The 15348-nt window shown below is 44.1% G+C and overlaps 1 protein-coding gene across 5 annotated transcripts in view; it reads left to right on the plus strand.

Annotated features, from left to right (window-relative positions):
* The window catches only part of atf6 (activating transcription factor 6), a 462472-nt gene that overhangs the window by 63960 nt on the left and 383164 nt on the right, over positions 1-15348 (plus strand). For all 5 annotated transcript variants that reach the window (XR_011357594.1, XM_069937692.1, XM_069937693.1 and 2 more), the window contains exons 5-6: positions 24-159; positions 8911-9093. Coding sequence is in view for 4 of the 5 variants with exons in the window: in XM_069937692.1 (XP_069793793.1) it covers positions 24-159; positions 8911-9093 (319 nt within the window). In the remaining variant the exon portion in view is untranslated. The remainder of the gene's footprint in view (positions 1-23; positions 160-8910; positions 9094-15348) is intronic.

Raw genomic sequence — 15348 nt, forward strand, 5'->3', positions numbered from 1 at the left:
TGTGGTTGTTCTCTTTTAAACAGGAGGAGCTACTTTTAACTTCATCCCCTCAGTCTTCTCCACTCTCAACATGTTGTGCAGAAAACGACTGCTCTTCTAAAGCACAAGAGTTAAAAGTGAAGCATTCACCTGAAGCAAAACCTGATGAATTAATACAAGGTATGAATATCTGGAATGATTGGGTTGTCTTGTCAACAAAGATTTGGTTGGGCTGGTCTGTTATATACTGGAATTCAAAAGGAATATCAAGTTGGAAATGACAAGATCCTGAAAGGTTTTGATGGGGTGGAAATGGGGAGCATATTTCCTTTGGGGTAAACCTGGAACTCAAGGCTTACATCTTCAAAGTCAGGCATTTGAAGGATAGGTGAAGGACCACTTCTTTTTTCTCATACAGGGAAAGGATAAACAGGTTAGGACTTTATTCCCTGGAGCATAAAAGAACGAGGGGAGATTTGATTGAGGTTTTTAAAATTATGAGGGGGATGGACAGAGTAAATGTAGATAGGCTTTCCCCACTAAGGGTAGGTGAGCTACAAATCAGAGGACATGGGTTAAGAGTGAAAGGGAAAAAGTTGAAAGAGAACATGAGGGGGAACTTCTTCACACAGGGAGTGACAGCTGAGGCGGTAAATGTAGGCTCAATTTTAACATTTAAGAAGAATTTGGACAGGTACCTGGATGGCTGAGGTATGGAGGGCTATGGACTGGGTGCAGATCAGTGGGACAAGGCACAGACTAGAAGGGCCAAAGAGGTCTGTTTCTGTGCTGTCGTGTTCTATATGATTGTATTTTTTGTACTCCATTCCTCAGAGGGTGGCCTTTTAATATTTGTCAGGCAGATGTCATTCTTGTTAAGCAAGGGGTTGAAAGGTTCCTATCGATGGTTGTGAATACATTGCAATCAGGTCAAACATGATTTTTATTGAATATGGAGCAGATTTTAGGATCTGACTGGCCAAGTTCCATGAATTTTGTGTTTGCTGATGAAGCTCTGGACTCTTGATTCCTTCACTACTTCATTACTTCAGATTTCCCATCTAGATAATTCATGATGGGCGAGCAGAAGTTATTATGTTTTGGTTTGGAAACCACAGCACCATCCTCGGGCCTGGGAATTCCCTGAGGCAAACTGTTTCCAATCTCGATGATAAATTTAACCCAGGCAATAGATTCTAATCACAAAGCTGCTTCTTCACTGGGAGCTTCTTCTCTCTCCAGTCTTGGCTCTGCTCATTACTTGCTGCAGACCTCATTGCTTCCAAAAATGAGGCATTGCTTGCATATTTCACTTTCCTAATGGGCGATGGAAAAAAGATCTTTAATATATTGAAGGCAGAGATAGCTTGATTGTTGATAATCAAGTGGGTAAAAGAGTACGACAAGAAAATTGAAATGTGAGGTTAAGATGATAATGCTCCATGACCTTGCTTTGTGGCAGAGTTAGCATGAGCAGCCAAGTGCCTCCTGCATCCAATTTGTTCCTCCATCTCTTTGTATGAAGGGTGGTGATGGAATTGCTTCCAATAAAGAATGGGTGAGACTTTGAAGAGAACATTTCCTGCAATTTGACTGTACTCTTCCCTTTCATGAATAGTTTGAAGCAAATCAACAATTGACTCCACACTTAAAAGTTAACTGAAAGTGAACCCATGCTGCACAATCACATCATCAAGCATATGTTAAAAAGTCAAGATACTGTTTGCATTGGTTGTGCTGGAATTAATATAAAGTTTTCGTCCACTTACCACAAGACAAGTTGTGCTTTTTCACTGTAGTCTGCGTGAAGAAGGTATTTACTTGGGGGAAAATAAAAATGTTCTTTGGAGGCAATAGGAATATCCTTCGGAAGGAATAAATAACAAAGCACAAGGATGTTTAGTTTCAGTGTTAAATATATCACTTTGCACAATGATGAATGCATTGAAATTTGAGGTTTGTTATTTTCTAATAATAAACACATCAAAATTTAGTTAATAAACATGAATAAAAATAAAAATAGTTAATACACATTTAAAGCTCTGGCAGGCAAATGATATAGTCTGCTTGTGTTGCATGGATGCCAGGTCATGGTCTGAAGATGCATAATAATGTGTCCTGGGCATTGTTCAATAATGATACAACCCAGAACTCTGAAATTTAGCATGTAAATTAGGCTTGACATAAAGTTATGCACGACACTGTTAATTTTTCAAAATCCCTTTAGAAAGTTTTCCAGACCCCAAAGAGGCCAATCGACATTTTTCATTTTGGGCAATTAAGATGCCCTGTTCAACTTTGTTTTGTGATGAGCATTTTACAAGGCACATGAACAATCACTGAACGTTGTTGTTAAGCAAGAAAGTCTGCAGATGCTTGGGTCAAGTGCAATACTCTGAACTGTTGGAGCAGCTTGGGAGATCACATAGCATCCATAAATAGAGGTTCGATAACAATCTGACCTAGCATGGAAACGAAAGTGGCCAAGAAAGTGGGACATGGTGCAGGTGACTTGCTTTTTTAGTTTAGTTTTAAGTTTTTTTCCTTTTAACTTTTTCCTTTTGCCTTTGTTATTTCGTCACCCTGGTTGTTTTTTTTCCCCTATGTTCTATAAGGGTTATGACCCCACCAGAATTTGTATTTGTACATTTTAATTGACTTTTTTTAAGTAGGGTAAGGAGGGGGTGGGGGAGGAGAGAATAAACACAGACTCTGCATAAACAGTAGCATGAATGTTGGAAGATTATACTGTTAGTTTAAATTTTGAGAGTTTATGAAAATCAAAATAAAATACTTAAAAAAAAAGATTGAAGTCACAAAGATTGCTCATTGTGCAGAGGTACAGACCCATTTAATGTGTAATTTTTGGGTGTTTCTCATTTATATGTATATAATTTTTTCAAGGTAGCCATTTCAACTGGTAATTTTAAAGGGTGAAACATGGAATTTAATTTAATTATTCATTGAGTAATTATGTTTTAGTGAGATTTATTTCATTTACAACGAGTGTTATAAAACTTGATGGCATGGGAAATAATTGTAAATATCATAATTACCAGTATGAAAGGATGCAGAAACTCATTTGTGATGAGAAAGCCAATCTGTTTTGCCTTGAGCATGAAGTATTGCTTGTTGTAAAAACACAATGTTGGAGAAACTCAGCAGGTCAAACAGTGTACTTTTACAACAAAGATAAAAATACATAACCAACATTTCAGGCTTGAGCTCTTCATCAAGGTATGAGCAAAATATAATCATAAACTCACCCAGACTTGCTTTTGTGACCGTATTGCTTATTGCCAGTTTGCATGCACCCCTCCCCTCCCACTGTTGAACCAAGCAACCTTGCTGAACAAGAAAGTTTTCAGTCGCTGTAATTGTAATACTGTATACACAAAAATGCTAGAGGAACTTGCATATTATTTATGTAGCAAAGATAAAGATACATAACCAGTGTTTTCAGGCAGAGAAACTGATGTTAATGTCATCTAGTTGGAGAGTGCCCAGGTGGAATATTAGTTGTTGTTCCTCCAATTTGCAGTAGCCTCGATTTGGCATTGCACAAGGCCATGGACAGACATGTAGGTATGTGTGTGGTGTGTGGAATTTAAATGATTGGCCACTAGGAGGTTCCTGCTGTTGCAGCAGACAGAGCAAAGGTGCTCAATGAAAAGATCTCCCAGTCAGTCTCCAGTCTTTTTTAAAAATTTTTTTTATTTTTCACACCATAAACCACATTAACCATGATACATACTTTTTCCTTTTCAAATATATACAGTGCCATTTTCTCCCCCCCCTCCTCCCATCCCACCAGTCTTTCTGATGTTGAGGAGGCCACAACTGGAGAACAGAACATGACCTACTGAGTTTCTCCAGCATTTTTATGTAAATCTTGCTATTGGAGATTTCCTGTTTCCAACAACAGATTTGATATTCCATCACCTGCTCAGTTTCAAAGCTACTCAGCAGCTGAGATCCTTGGTTTTCTGGTCCTTGGTCCAACACGCTGCCACACACATGCAGACAGCAATACATATGCATAGTACTTTTATACAAATATTAAAATAAATAAATATTATTGTGAAAGAAGTAGTTGAGTCACAGAGGATTTGTATGAGCAGTTCAGCAGTCTCACTTCCTGTGGAATGAAGCTGTTTCTCAGCCTGGTGATTCTGGCTCCAATACTCCTGTATCTCTTTCCCAATGGATGTAGCAGAAAGTCGCTGTTTGCAGGGAGGGAGGGCCCTCACTGATTTTGCGAGCCCTCTTTTGACAGTGAAATCCTGCTAAATCCCATCAAATAAGGTTAGGGAGACCCCAGTGATCTTTTCTGCTGCTCTCTGGTCCTGTGGATTGACCTCTGATGCTCTTTTGCAACCATACCACTGTGATGCAGCCAGTCAGGATGATCTCATAGGGGCTCCTGTAGAAAATTGAAAGGACGATGGCTTGTAGCTTGCCTGTCTCAGTCATCTCAGGAAGTGCTGTCGTTGTTGCACCTTCCTGACAAGTGAGGAGATGTTTTGTATCAAGGATAGGTTACTGAGGAACTTGGTGCTCTCCACAATCAAGCTGTTATGTGTAGTGGAGGTGGTCGACCATGGTCTTCCTGAAGCCCACTATCATCTCCTTCGTCTTGTCCATGTTGAGACTCAGGTTGTTATCCTCGCACCATTTCATGAGATTTTCCACCTCTCGAACATTTTCACTCATTGTTTGTTGCTGATGAGGCCATCTGCAAACTTGATAACTCTGTTGGAGCTGGATCTGGCATTGCAGTTGTGGGTCAGTAGTTTGTACAGGAGCAGGTTGAGCAAACACCCCTGAGGTATGCCAGTGCTCAGCCTGATGGTGCTTGGCGTTCTGCTGCCAACCTGTCAAACTGTGGTCTTTTCATTATAAAGTCCAGAATCCAGTTATGGAGAAGGGGGTTGAGACACAGCAAGCTTCTCCATCATTCTCTAGGCTATGATCGTATTGTATGCTGAGCTGAAGTCAATGAACAGCAGCATGGCAAATGAGCCCTCATTCTCCAGGTGGGGTAGGACAGAGTGGAGGGACAAGGCTATAGCATCATCAGTTGAATGGTTCGGTTTGTAGATGAATTGAAATGGAAAGTGTGATTTGATGTATTCCATCAACAGACACTCGAAGCAGTTCATAATGGTGGAGGTCAGTGCCATTGAGGTTTGTTACTGTCACCCTCTTTGGTTCTGGGATAATGGTGGCTGTCTTGAAACCCATAGGGATGTTGGACTGCTGCAGTGACATTGAAAATGTCCTGAAGGACCTCTATTAGTTGGTCTGCATTAGTCCTTCAGTACCAAACTGGTCCCGCTGCCTTGTGTGGGTTCACCTTGGATAAGGTTCTCCTCGCCTCAGCCACGGCAATGCAAGGGGCACGCTCATCAGGGGGAAGCAGAGCTTTCTTTGGGTCAGCCTGTTCTTTTCTCACACTGCATGTGGAAGGTGTTCAATCTGTCCATAAGGGAAGTGTCATTGTCTTTGATTCACAAAGTTGTCTTCTGGTCTGTTATGGTTCTTCATCCCTTGCCACATGTGCCTTGGGTTGCCAGTGTTGCACAGCTGACTGGATCTTTTGTGCGTACCCACGCTTTGCCTTCTGGATTGCACGGGAGAGTTAAGGCCTGGCTGATCTTGTCTCCTGTCAGCATCATGTGCTCTGAGTGTCCAACCATGGTTTCTGGTTAGCCCTACTTGTGTAGCATTTGATCTCAGTGACATCCTCAAAGCACTTGCTAATGCAGCCAATCACTGATCTCATGTATTCTTTGATGTACACATGACCTTTGTAGGAGGCTGCCTCCCTGAAATAGCTCTAATCTGTGGTGTCAAGGCCATTGTGATCTTCAGTGCAGAAAGGGAATGGAATTGAAAGCTGTGGTTTTCAGTCTTGAAAGATGGCCAACTAGATATTTGTGATATTATTGATAGTGAGGTGTTAAGATTATGCTGGTGATGTGTTATATAATTGAATGAAGAAATACAGATAAATAAATGGGTGAAAGAAAATAAACTTTATATTAATGGACCTAATTGAAGAAAAGGTTGTGGAAAAAAAAAGCATGAACCAGCATATTTCAAAATATGAGAGCATCCCAAAAGCTTCAGTCATGTCATTTTGGATCATTTGCCCGTGAAACAAAAAATTTTTCTTCAGTTTAATTTTGTTCGGTATATTTAAGTTGAAACACCTGACTGTTGCTAACATTGTGTTACAAAAGTTTGCTCACTGGTTTCATTTTTCTAACCTTTCTTAACATATTATTTGAACATGAATTGATATGGGAACAATCTTGATCCGTCTGTTGATGATGTGTGAGTAGTCCAGATGAGTCACCTTTAAAATTGCTGATTATTATGTTCTTGCTGACAAGTTTGGACATTGTTTTACAGTTGGAATTGGTGGGTTTATCTGTAATTTTCTTGCATGTTTCTCCAAAAACACAGTAATGATTTTGTTGATTTCTAAGAATTAGAAAAACATGTCTGTGGTTTGCTGGCCATGAGAAGGGCAAAGAAGTCTCAGGCTGAGGAATGTGTTTGGCAGATGCCTCCACTCAACACCAAAGGGTCCAACATGTGTTTGCAATTTCCCAATTACCTAAATATGGGCAGGATTTTTCAAAATTGCCTCCACAAAGTCTGCATATAATTTTTAAAAAATATTTTATTATGATTTTCATAGACTTGCAAAATTCAAACAGTATAATCTTTCAACATTCATACAATATACAGAGTCTGTGTTTATTCCCCCACCCCCCCACTCCCACAACCCTCATCCTACTGAAAATTGTCAATTAAATGATACAAATACAAAATCCAGTGGGGTCTTAGACCCCGACGGAAACCTAGGAAAAAAACATCCAGGATGGGTAAATTACAAAAGCTAAAAAAAAAATTAAGATTATACACTTCCTGGCTACTGCCAAGGCGACGTTCATGAATGGAATTTGAACTTAGGTCAATCTAAAACTCACGGCCCCAATATGTCCCAGAGGGTATAACTCTGGATCCTGTGGAAAATCCACTTTTGTAATTTTTTTCAGAATGTCCCCCAGATCTTCCCAGAAGGGTTTCACCTTTGCATATAGTGAGGTGGAGTGGGCAAAAGTTCCAATCTCCACACCACACCAAAGGCACATTTCTGAAATTTCAGGCTTTGATTTGTGTAATTTTTTGTGGTGTGAGGTACCACAGGTGCAAGAAATTATCCTGCATCTGGCAGACTGTCTCGGCACATGTCTTGCCACCACTCTTCATTGATTGTTGTGCTCAAGTCCTACTCCCAGCTCTCTCTCAACCTGTGTAAGCCTGCCTTCGGGCCCTCACTTTGAAATATGTAATACATCTTAGAACTAAATTTAAACACATCGTCCTTTCAAATTAGAATCTCCATGTCACTACATTCAGGTAGTGTCATAGATGGTCCCAATTTTTCCTTAAGAAATATCATATTTGCAGATACCAGAAGAATGTTCTGTGGAGTAATGGGATTTATTTCTCAACTGCTCAAATGACATAAGCTGCCCCTTTTGTAACAATCCTTGATACACCTTGATTGCTTTCTGGCACCAGGTGTGTATGATTTTATTTCTCAGAGTTTAGGGTATTAAATTATTCTGGGTCAAGGGTGTTTTGGGGGATATCCCCACCTTCCATCTAATACATTGCTTTACTCTTTTCCGTATCTGGAGTACATGCTTTAGGATAGGACTATCCGTTTGTGAGTAATTTGGTATCCCACTTGTGTACGAATTATTCGGCTATCTCTTCATCTATTAAGTATAGTTCAATTTGTGCCCATGAGGTGGTCTCCTCCCTCAAAGAGTGAGGTGATAAGCCTTGCCTGGGGCTGCCCAGTGATAATATTTTAAAAATAGGGTAATTTTAAATTCCCCAAGTTATAATCCCATGTCAACTTCTCCTTGGAGATTCTAGCCACTTTCCCCTTCCACAGGGACCCCCTGACATACTCGTTAAGTGCTTTTTTAAAAAAAACCTCCAAGTTAATGAAATGGTTTATGATTGGAAAAAATATTGGAGCCTTGGCATCACTTTAATTTTGACACAGTTGATTCTGTGTGGTAAACCACTGTATGTATGTTTCGCTGTCTGGACACAGCCCTTTGGATGACTGTACCTCTGACTCTTCCCACAGACTCCTGAATAAAGGTGACTGTCCCACAGTTCCCTCCCCAGTTCAGGACAGTCGACCAGCATGGATATGCCTCCATTCCATTGCTCATAAAAGCCTATCAGTTTTACATAATTTCTAGTCTTTTGGAGTTATGAATGGTGATCACTCTGCCCATCAATCTTAAGGGTAGAGTTATCCATCTGACCAGTCCTTCTCAATCTTCCAGAGCAAAGGGAGATAATTAAGATGGCATAAGTAACTTTAATCCCCAGATATTTTAATTGATTTCCTTGTTGATACTGCCCATAATCCCCATTTGTCAAAGGCATGATCACACTTTTATCCAAATTTATCTTATACCCTGAAACCTTTCCATAATCCCCCAGTGTAGTCTTTAGTCTGACCAACAACCACCACCACCCCCTCCTCCCACTAGGGTCAGTCAGATATACATAATTTTAGTTCTTGATAAGCAGTTTTATTTTTAATTGTTTATACCTGCACGTGTGAATGTTTAGAACAGATTATCATGTTTAAAGTGACATTCAATTAAGTGTTTTACTGGGTACTTCTTGTAAATTATATAAAAGTGAAACTGCAAATATTAATGAAGAGAGATTTTGTAGTTTACGTGCAATTCACCATGAAGCAAAATGAGTTAACTTAATGAAGTTCTGGGTTGATACCTGGGTTGTAAAATCTTTTATTCTTTTCCCAGCATGCTTTTGTACAAATAATTAAAAACACATCTTTATTTCTTTTTGTTTCAGTAAATGTCCCTTCAAATGTATCAAAACAGAAGCCGATACAGCCAAAGCCCATCTTCATTCCAGCTTTACCAGTTTCACAGCCAACTCCAGGGCTTACTGGGAAAACCATTATAATTAAACCAATTCAAACTGTTATGTCCATTCTGAAACAACAGCCAATTAAACTCTGCCCCACTCCTGCTGGTGAGTATATTCTGATTTTAAATTCCTGAGATTGTTGATATTTCCTGAGCATTAATTCTTATGTTAATTCTTGCATTGAAGATTAATTCTCTCTTATGGTTTTTAGACTGCAGGCATTTAACGGCACAATCAAGGAATTTTGCCGCTACACGGGCAGTCTAAAAAGGAATGTGCAGGAGTTTTGAGTCAATTTCTGCACTGCAATTTATCCTGCAGAACTCCTACAACTTTGGAGGAAGCCTGCAGTGTAAATCATACCAGAAATGTTCATTGACTATCATCCACTCCACTGCATGTCCAACCACTGGGTCTGTTGCACTCAGGTACTTCCAGTCAAAAGAGGCACACAGTGTGAACAACCACATGGGCAGTAATATTTTTCTGTGATTTTCCTGACATTGCAGTCTAAAAACTATATCTGACACATGAACTCCTTTGTGAAATAGTGTAGCAGCAGCTACCAAGCAAGAGACTCACAGCCACCTTGGGGATTCTCAATGACTGTTTATTTCAACTCCTGTGCACGCCTCTTAAGGGCAACGTGAGCTCTGCCCCTGCGTGGGCAGTGATGTCATAACAGCTGTCCTAGGCACGCGCTGTCCTTGCCACGAGGCAAGGAGATCTCCCGTTTGCGCCATCTCGTGGCTGCACCGCCACGCGGCGGTACAAGCGGGACCATTTCTCCACGAGTATGTGTGCCGCCACACAACACTCCCCAGAACCGGCTTACGCGTCCCGCTGCTTGGGCGGACGGCCTTGGTGCTTGGGCTGAGCCATTTGGATTGGTTGTGAGAAGTCCAGGTGTGCCGCCTTCAGGTGGTCTACAGTAAACAGTTCATTTTTACCTCTGATGTCCAAAGTGAAGGTTTTGCTGGACCACTGGAGGACCTTCTTAAGGTTGCTGCAAGGGCGCAGCGTGCGGGCCACGCCGAACCAAGATGAATTCAGCCACATCCAGCTCTTTGATTGGGTGCTGTGGTGCGTAGGAGGCAGGGGGGGGGGGTGGTGCAGCGAGGCGAGTCTGCTAATAGGGTCGGGTGGTCGGTCGTGGAGGCTTTTTCTGGGCCGAAGAACTCACCAGGTTGCGACAGTGGTGTGCCGTACACCAGCTCTGCGGACAATACCTGCAGATCCTCCTTTGGAGCTGTCCTGATGCCAAGGAGGACCCAGGGCAACTCGTCTGCCCATCCGGGATGGGTGAGGCGAGCCATGAGGGCTGACTGCAGGTGGCGGTGACACCACTCCACCAGGCCATTGGCTTGCGGGTGATATTGTGTGGTGGAGCTTAACCCCCAGAAAGCTCACCAACAGATTCCAGAGGGTGGAGGTGAACTGAGCACCTCTGTCGCTGGTGATGTGTGCCGGGACTCCGAACCTGGTAATCTAGTGGGCGATCAAGGTCCTGGCAGATGTCTCAGCGGAAGTGTCTTTGAGGGGGGATTGCTTCCGGCCATCTCGTGGTCTGGTCGACCACCGTCAGCAGGTAGCGCGCCTCCCTGGACACCAGTAGGGGGCCCACAATATCGACATGGATGTGCTGGAATCTTTTGATCGCTGGATCGAACTGTTGAATCGGGGCCCTCGCATGCTGGAGGACTTTGGAGGCCTGGCACTGTGTGCAGTTCTTGGCCATTTGGGTGACCTTCTTCTTGAGCCCGTGCCACACGAACCGCTCAGTCACCAACTGCACCGATGTTTTGACCGAGGGGTGTGCTAGATCGTGGACCACGCTGAAAACCTGCAACCTCCACTGCGGCGGGACTACCAGATGCGGTGAATCGGTGGAAACATCGCAGAGCAGCGTGTCTGGGCTGTCCGGTAAATGAATGTCATGGAGGCAGAGCCCAATAATGGCAGTATGGAGGGCCTGCGTTTCCGCGTCATCTCTCTGTGCCTACGCCAGCTGAATGCAGTTTAGGCCGAGGCTGTGGATTGTGGGTTGAGAGAGCGCGTCTGCCACGATGTTGTCTTTACCTGCCCTGTGCCGGATGTTGTTGGTGAACTTCGACACATAGGAGAGGTGGCGTTGTTGGCGGGCCGACCACGGATCTTTAGTCGTAGTGAGGTCCTGCGCGGTGAATGGCCTGCCCTTCAGGAAGTACCGGAAGTGTCGGATGGCTAGGGTACAGGGCCAAGAGCTCCTGGTCGAAAGTGCTGTACTTGAGTTCTGGGGGTCGAAGGTGCCTGCTAAAGAAAGCCAGCAGACGCCACTGGCCATCGTCCCACTGTTTCAGTACGCCCCCAATGGCCATGACTGAGGCGTCTAATGAGAGTGCAGTGTGGGCCTCTGGGTGCGGGTGAGCCAAAGGTGTGGCGCTCGCCAGTGCGTCCTTTGTTGTGTGAAGGCGCCCTCTGCCTCTTCCGACCAAGCCAGGATTTTGTCTTTCGCAGTGAGCATGGAGAATAACGGCTGCATGATGCGGGCCACGCCGGGGATGAAACGATGATAAAGGTTCACCATGCCAATAAACTCTTGCAGGCCCTTGAGGATGGTGGGTTTGGGAAACTGACGCATGGCCGCGATTTTCTCTGGTGCCGAAGTGGCTCTGGCTGTCGAGATGGTGTGCCCCAGGAACTGCAGTGTCTGCTTGCCGAATTGGCACATGGCTACATTGACCGTGAGGCCAAACTCTGCCAAACGGGCAAATGGGGCGGAGGTGGACCTTGTGCTCCTCGTGGTCGTGGCTGGTGATGAGGATGTCATCGAGGTATATGAACACAAAGTCCAGGTCCCTGCCAACTGTGTCCATGAGGCGCTGGAAAGTCTGGGCCATGTTTTTAAGTCTGAAAGGCATATGTAAGAACTCAAACAGCCTGAACGAGGTGATGATTGCGGTCTCACCGATGTCATCAGGGTGGAGGTTTGCTGTGAAGTCCTGGATGTGTGGGACTGGATACCTGTCTGGCATAGTCGCGTCATTCAGTCGCAAATAATCCCCGCAGGGTCGCCAGCCCCCGGAAGACTTGAGGACTATGTGGGGAAGTGAGGCCCAGGGACTGTTGGACTGGCGGATGATCCCCAACTCCGGCAGGCGGAGGAACTCCTCCTTAGCCAGCTGTAGCGTTTTGGGTGGTAGTCTCCTGGCCTTGGTGTGCAGCAGGGTGCCTTACGTGGAGTTATAGTGATAGACCCTGTGCCGCGGTTGCAGGATGGTGGGGAACTCATTGAGTATGCTGGAATACTTGTCCCTGGGAGTGGAGATGGCAGCTTTCTCTGGCCTCCATGCTTCCATTGCATCAAGGTGGACTGAATGGAAGGTGCGAGCATTGACCAGCCATTTGCCCTTTACATCCACCAGTAGGCCATGTGTCCTGAGGAAATCAGCCCCCATAGCGCAGTACCCACTGAGGCCAGCACGAACCTCCAGCAGAACTTGTCTTTCCCAATCTGGATCTGCGGCCTGCGGGTGCCAAATGTTTTGATGGTGGACCCATTGGCTGCCCGCAGGGTGAGACCCCGAGCTTGGGTGCGGGTCTCGAGGGCAGTCTGTCCACCAGGAACCACCAGCCGGTGGACTTATCGGTCACATGGAGGAGGCTGTTCGCGCGACCAGCCACCGCAGCCATCAATGGCGGCAAGCCGGGTTGTTTCCCTGAAAGGTACAGGGCTGTCTGCACTTACGAGCCTTGGCTCCCCAACATTGGTGATAGAAGCACCAGGTGGGATGGTGCTCCTCCGGCTTGTGCTTGGGGGAGGGCTGTGACTGGCTGGTTCCTGGGTGGGTGGCCTAGCTGAGGGAGGCTTCATTTTCCCCTTTGGTTCACCAGAGGGTGTCTGCTCGGGCTGCACTTGCCGTGGGACCGTGAAGTCCTCGTCCGCCAGCAGGAGCTGAATATCTTCGGGCATCTGCTTCAAGAAGATCTGACGGAACAAGAAACAGGGCTTGTGGTCCTCCGCCAGCGCCAGCATTTTGTCCATCAGGGCTGATGGTGTTCTGTCTCGGTGCAGGGGTCTGAAGGCGCGCCAAATGTGTCCAGAAGGAGATTTTTGAGGGCAGGGTATTTACCCTCAGCTGACGGGTTATGGATGAGATTGTCCATCTTGGCTGCAGTCTCCTCGTCCAGCACACTCACGACGTGGAGATATTGTGACATCTGAAGAGATGTTCCTAAGGCAAAACTACGCCTCCACTTACCCGAACCACGTAGATGGGCAATGGGTCCAGAAGGGGGGCAGTTTTACGGCAACAGCATTAATCTCCGCGGGATCCATGTTGGGAGACCAGAAAAACATCTGGCTCGTGGGGTCACCAAATGTAGCAGCAGCTACTAAGCAAGAGGCTTACGGCCACCTTGTTGGGGGTTCTCAACGACTGTTTATTTCAAATCCCACGCGCGCCTCTTAAGGGGAGCGTGAGCTAAGCCCCCGTGTGGTCAGTGACATCCTATCAGCTACCCTAGGCGCGCACTGGGTTAAAGCCACGAGACAAGGAGGTCCCCCAATGGCACCATCTTCTCGTGGCTGCTCCGCCACGCAGCGGTACAAATAGAGCTGGTTCGCCACGAGTATGTGCGCCACCACAATAGCAACATTCTTGCCTTGAAGGTTGATGGAGCTGGTTTTCATGGTGCAAATCTATTTCAGGGAGCTTGGATTAACATGAACAGAGACCTTGGGTCACTCAGATTTGATCACATTTAACATGATGCCTTTATTTTGCTGCAGATCTGGCTTGCAGGGTTTGAGTGGCATTGTGGTTAAATTAAAATATTTTCAAGATCCATGGATTGTAGGTCAAGTGACATGAGTTTGAATTCGATGTGTTTGGGATGTCATTCAAGCATGATAAATTCTGTGCTGGAAGAATTGCCTGTGCTGAAAACTTTTTTTTCAATTTGGTGCTGTCGATCTGAAAAATCATACTGTGAAATCATAATATGAAGCACACAGACATTCAAATGCAGTTTAAATGCCACATGTAAACAAATGTTGGTTAATAAGTTTTGTGTTTAAAATTGGGGTTGAAGATTCATTCACAGTCAGCAATTGCTGTTCTCATTGGAGAATAAAGTCATCAGAATTTATTGTCATGGAATTCAGTGTTTTGAGGCAGCGTCATAGTCCAAGCATTCATATTATAACCATCATTAAGAAAAATAACAATAATAGAGGACAAAAAGTCAGGCAATGTCTTTAATTCCTTGATGATTCAGAAATCTGCATAGAGCGGGGAAGAAACTGTCCTTGTGCTGTTGAGTGCTCGTCTTTTGGCTCCTATACCTTTTTACCAATGTAACATTAATATTTTGTCCTTTCCAAAGCAGTGTTTGATGGAAGGACAAGTCCCAGAATGTTTTCTTTGTAAATGTATTTAAAATTATAAATAAAATATTACAATCAACAACCGTACAAAATACAAAACGTCAAGAAAAACCCATCCCTTTGTCTAAGTCCAAGTAAGCAGGGAAAAAAAAAGAGAAAACTGAGAAAAAGAAACGGAAAAGTCCCATTGTCAGTGTGTACAGTAAACCACAGAGACATGATGGTACTGCAGTGTTAAAATCTGTACAGAGGTCTAATGGCTAGTCAGTAGCAATTGTAACCCTATGATGGTGCTAGTGAAGTACCTATATGTTTTAAATAAGGCTGCCAGAATTTTAGGAAGGTGTCTATCTCTTCCTAAGACTGTATGTGACCTTTTCAAATGGAATGCAACTGTTCATTTCTGAAGACCACCTATCAATGAGGAGAGGGAATTCAGACTTCCATGTTACTGCAATACATTTCCTGGTCACACATAAGGCAATTTCTGTGAATTTCATTTGAAACTTAGTTAGCAATTGACAAACATTTGTAATGTTCCCTAGAGGGAAAAGCTCTGCATTTTGTGGGAAGGTGACTCCTGTGATCTTCGTTAGGATGACACAAAGGTTATACCAGAAGGGCCTGTCCTTCTTGTAGAGCCAGGTAGAATGTAAGAAGGAACCAACCTCAAAACCACACCTAAAGCATATCTCTGATAACTTTGGTTTGTATTGGTGTAATTTCTGTGGGGTGAGGTATAGCTGATGTAGAAAATTATAGTGGACCAATCTATTCCTGACATTGATAGTCGCCAACAAACTTCCTGACATAAATCTGACCAGAATTGTTCATCAATTGTTATGCCTAAATCTGACTCCCATCTCACTCTGGATTTATGCAAACCGGGCTTTGGGCCTTGACTCATCAATAAAAAATACATTCTATAAATAAATTTATATAAATTTCCTTCATGGAGTAGTTTCTCAATTTCAGTGAGTCCTCGTAGAGTA

This window comes from Narcine bancroftii, chromosome 5 (assembly GCF_036971445.1).
Source record: "Narcine bancroftii isolate sNarBan1 chromosome 5, sNarBan1.hap1, whole genome shotgun sequence".
In the NCBI taxonomy this organism is placed as follows: domain Eukaryota; kingdom Metazoa; phylum Chordata; class Chondrichthyes; order Torpediniformes; family Narcinidae; genus Narcine; species Narcine bancroftii.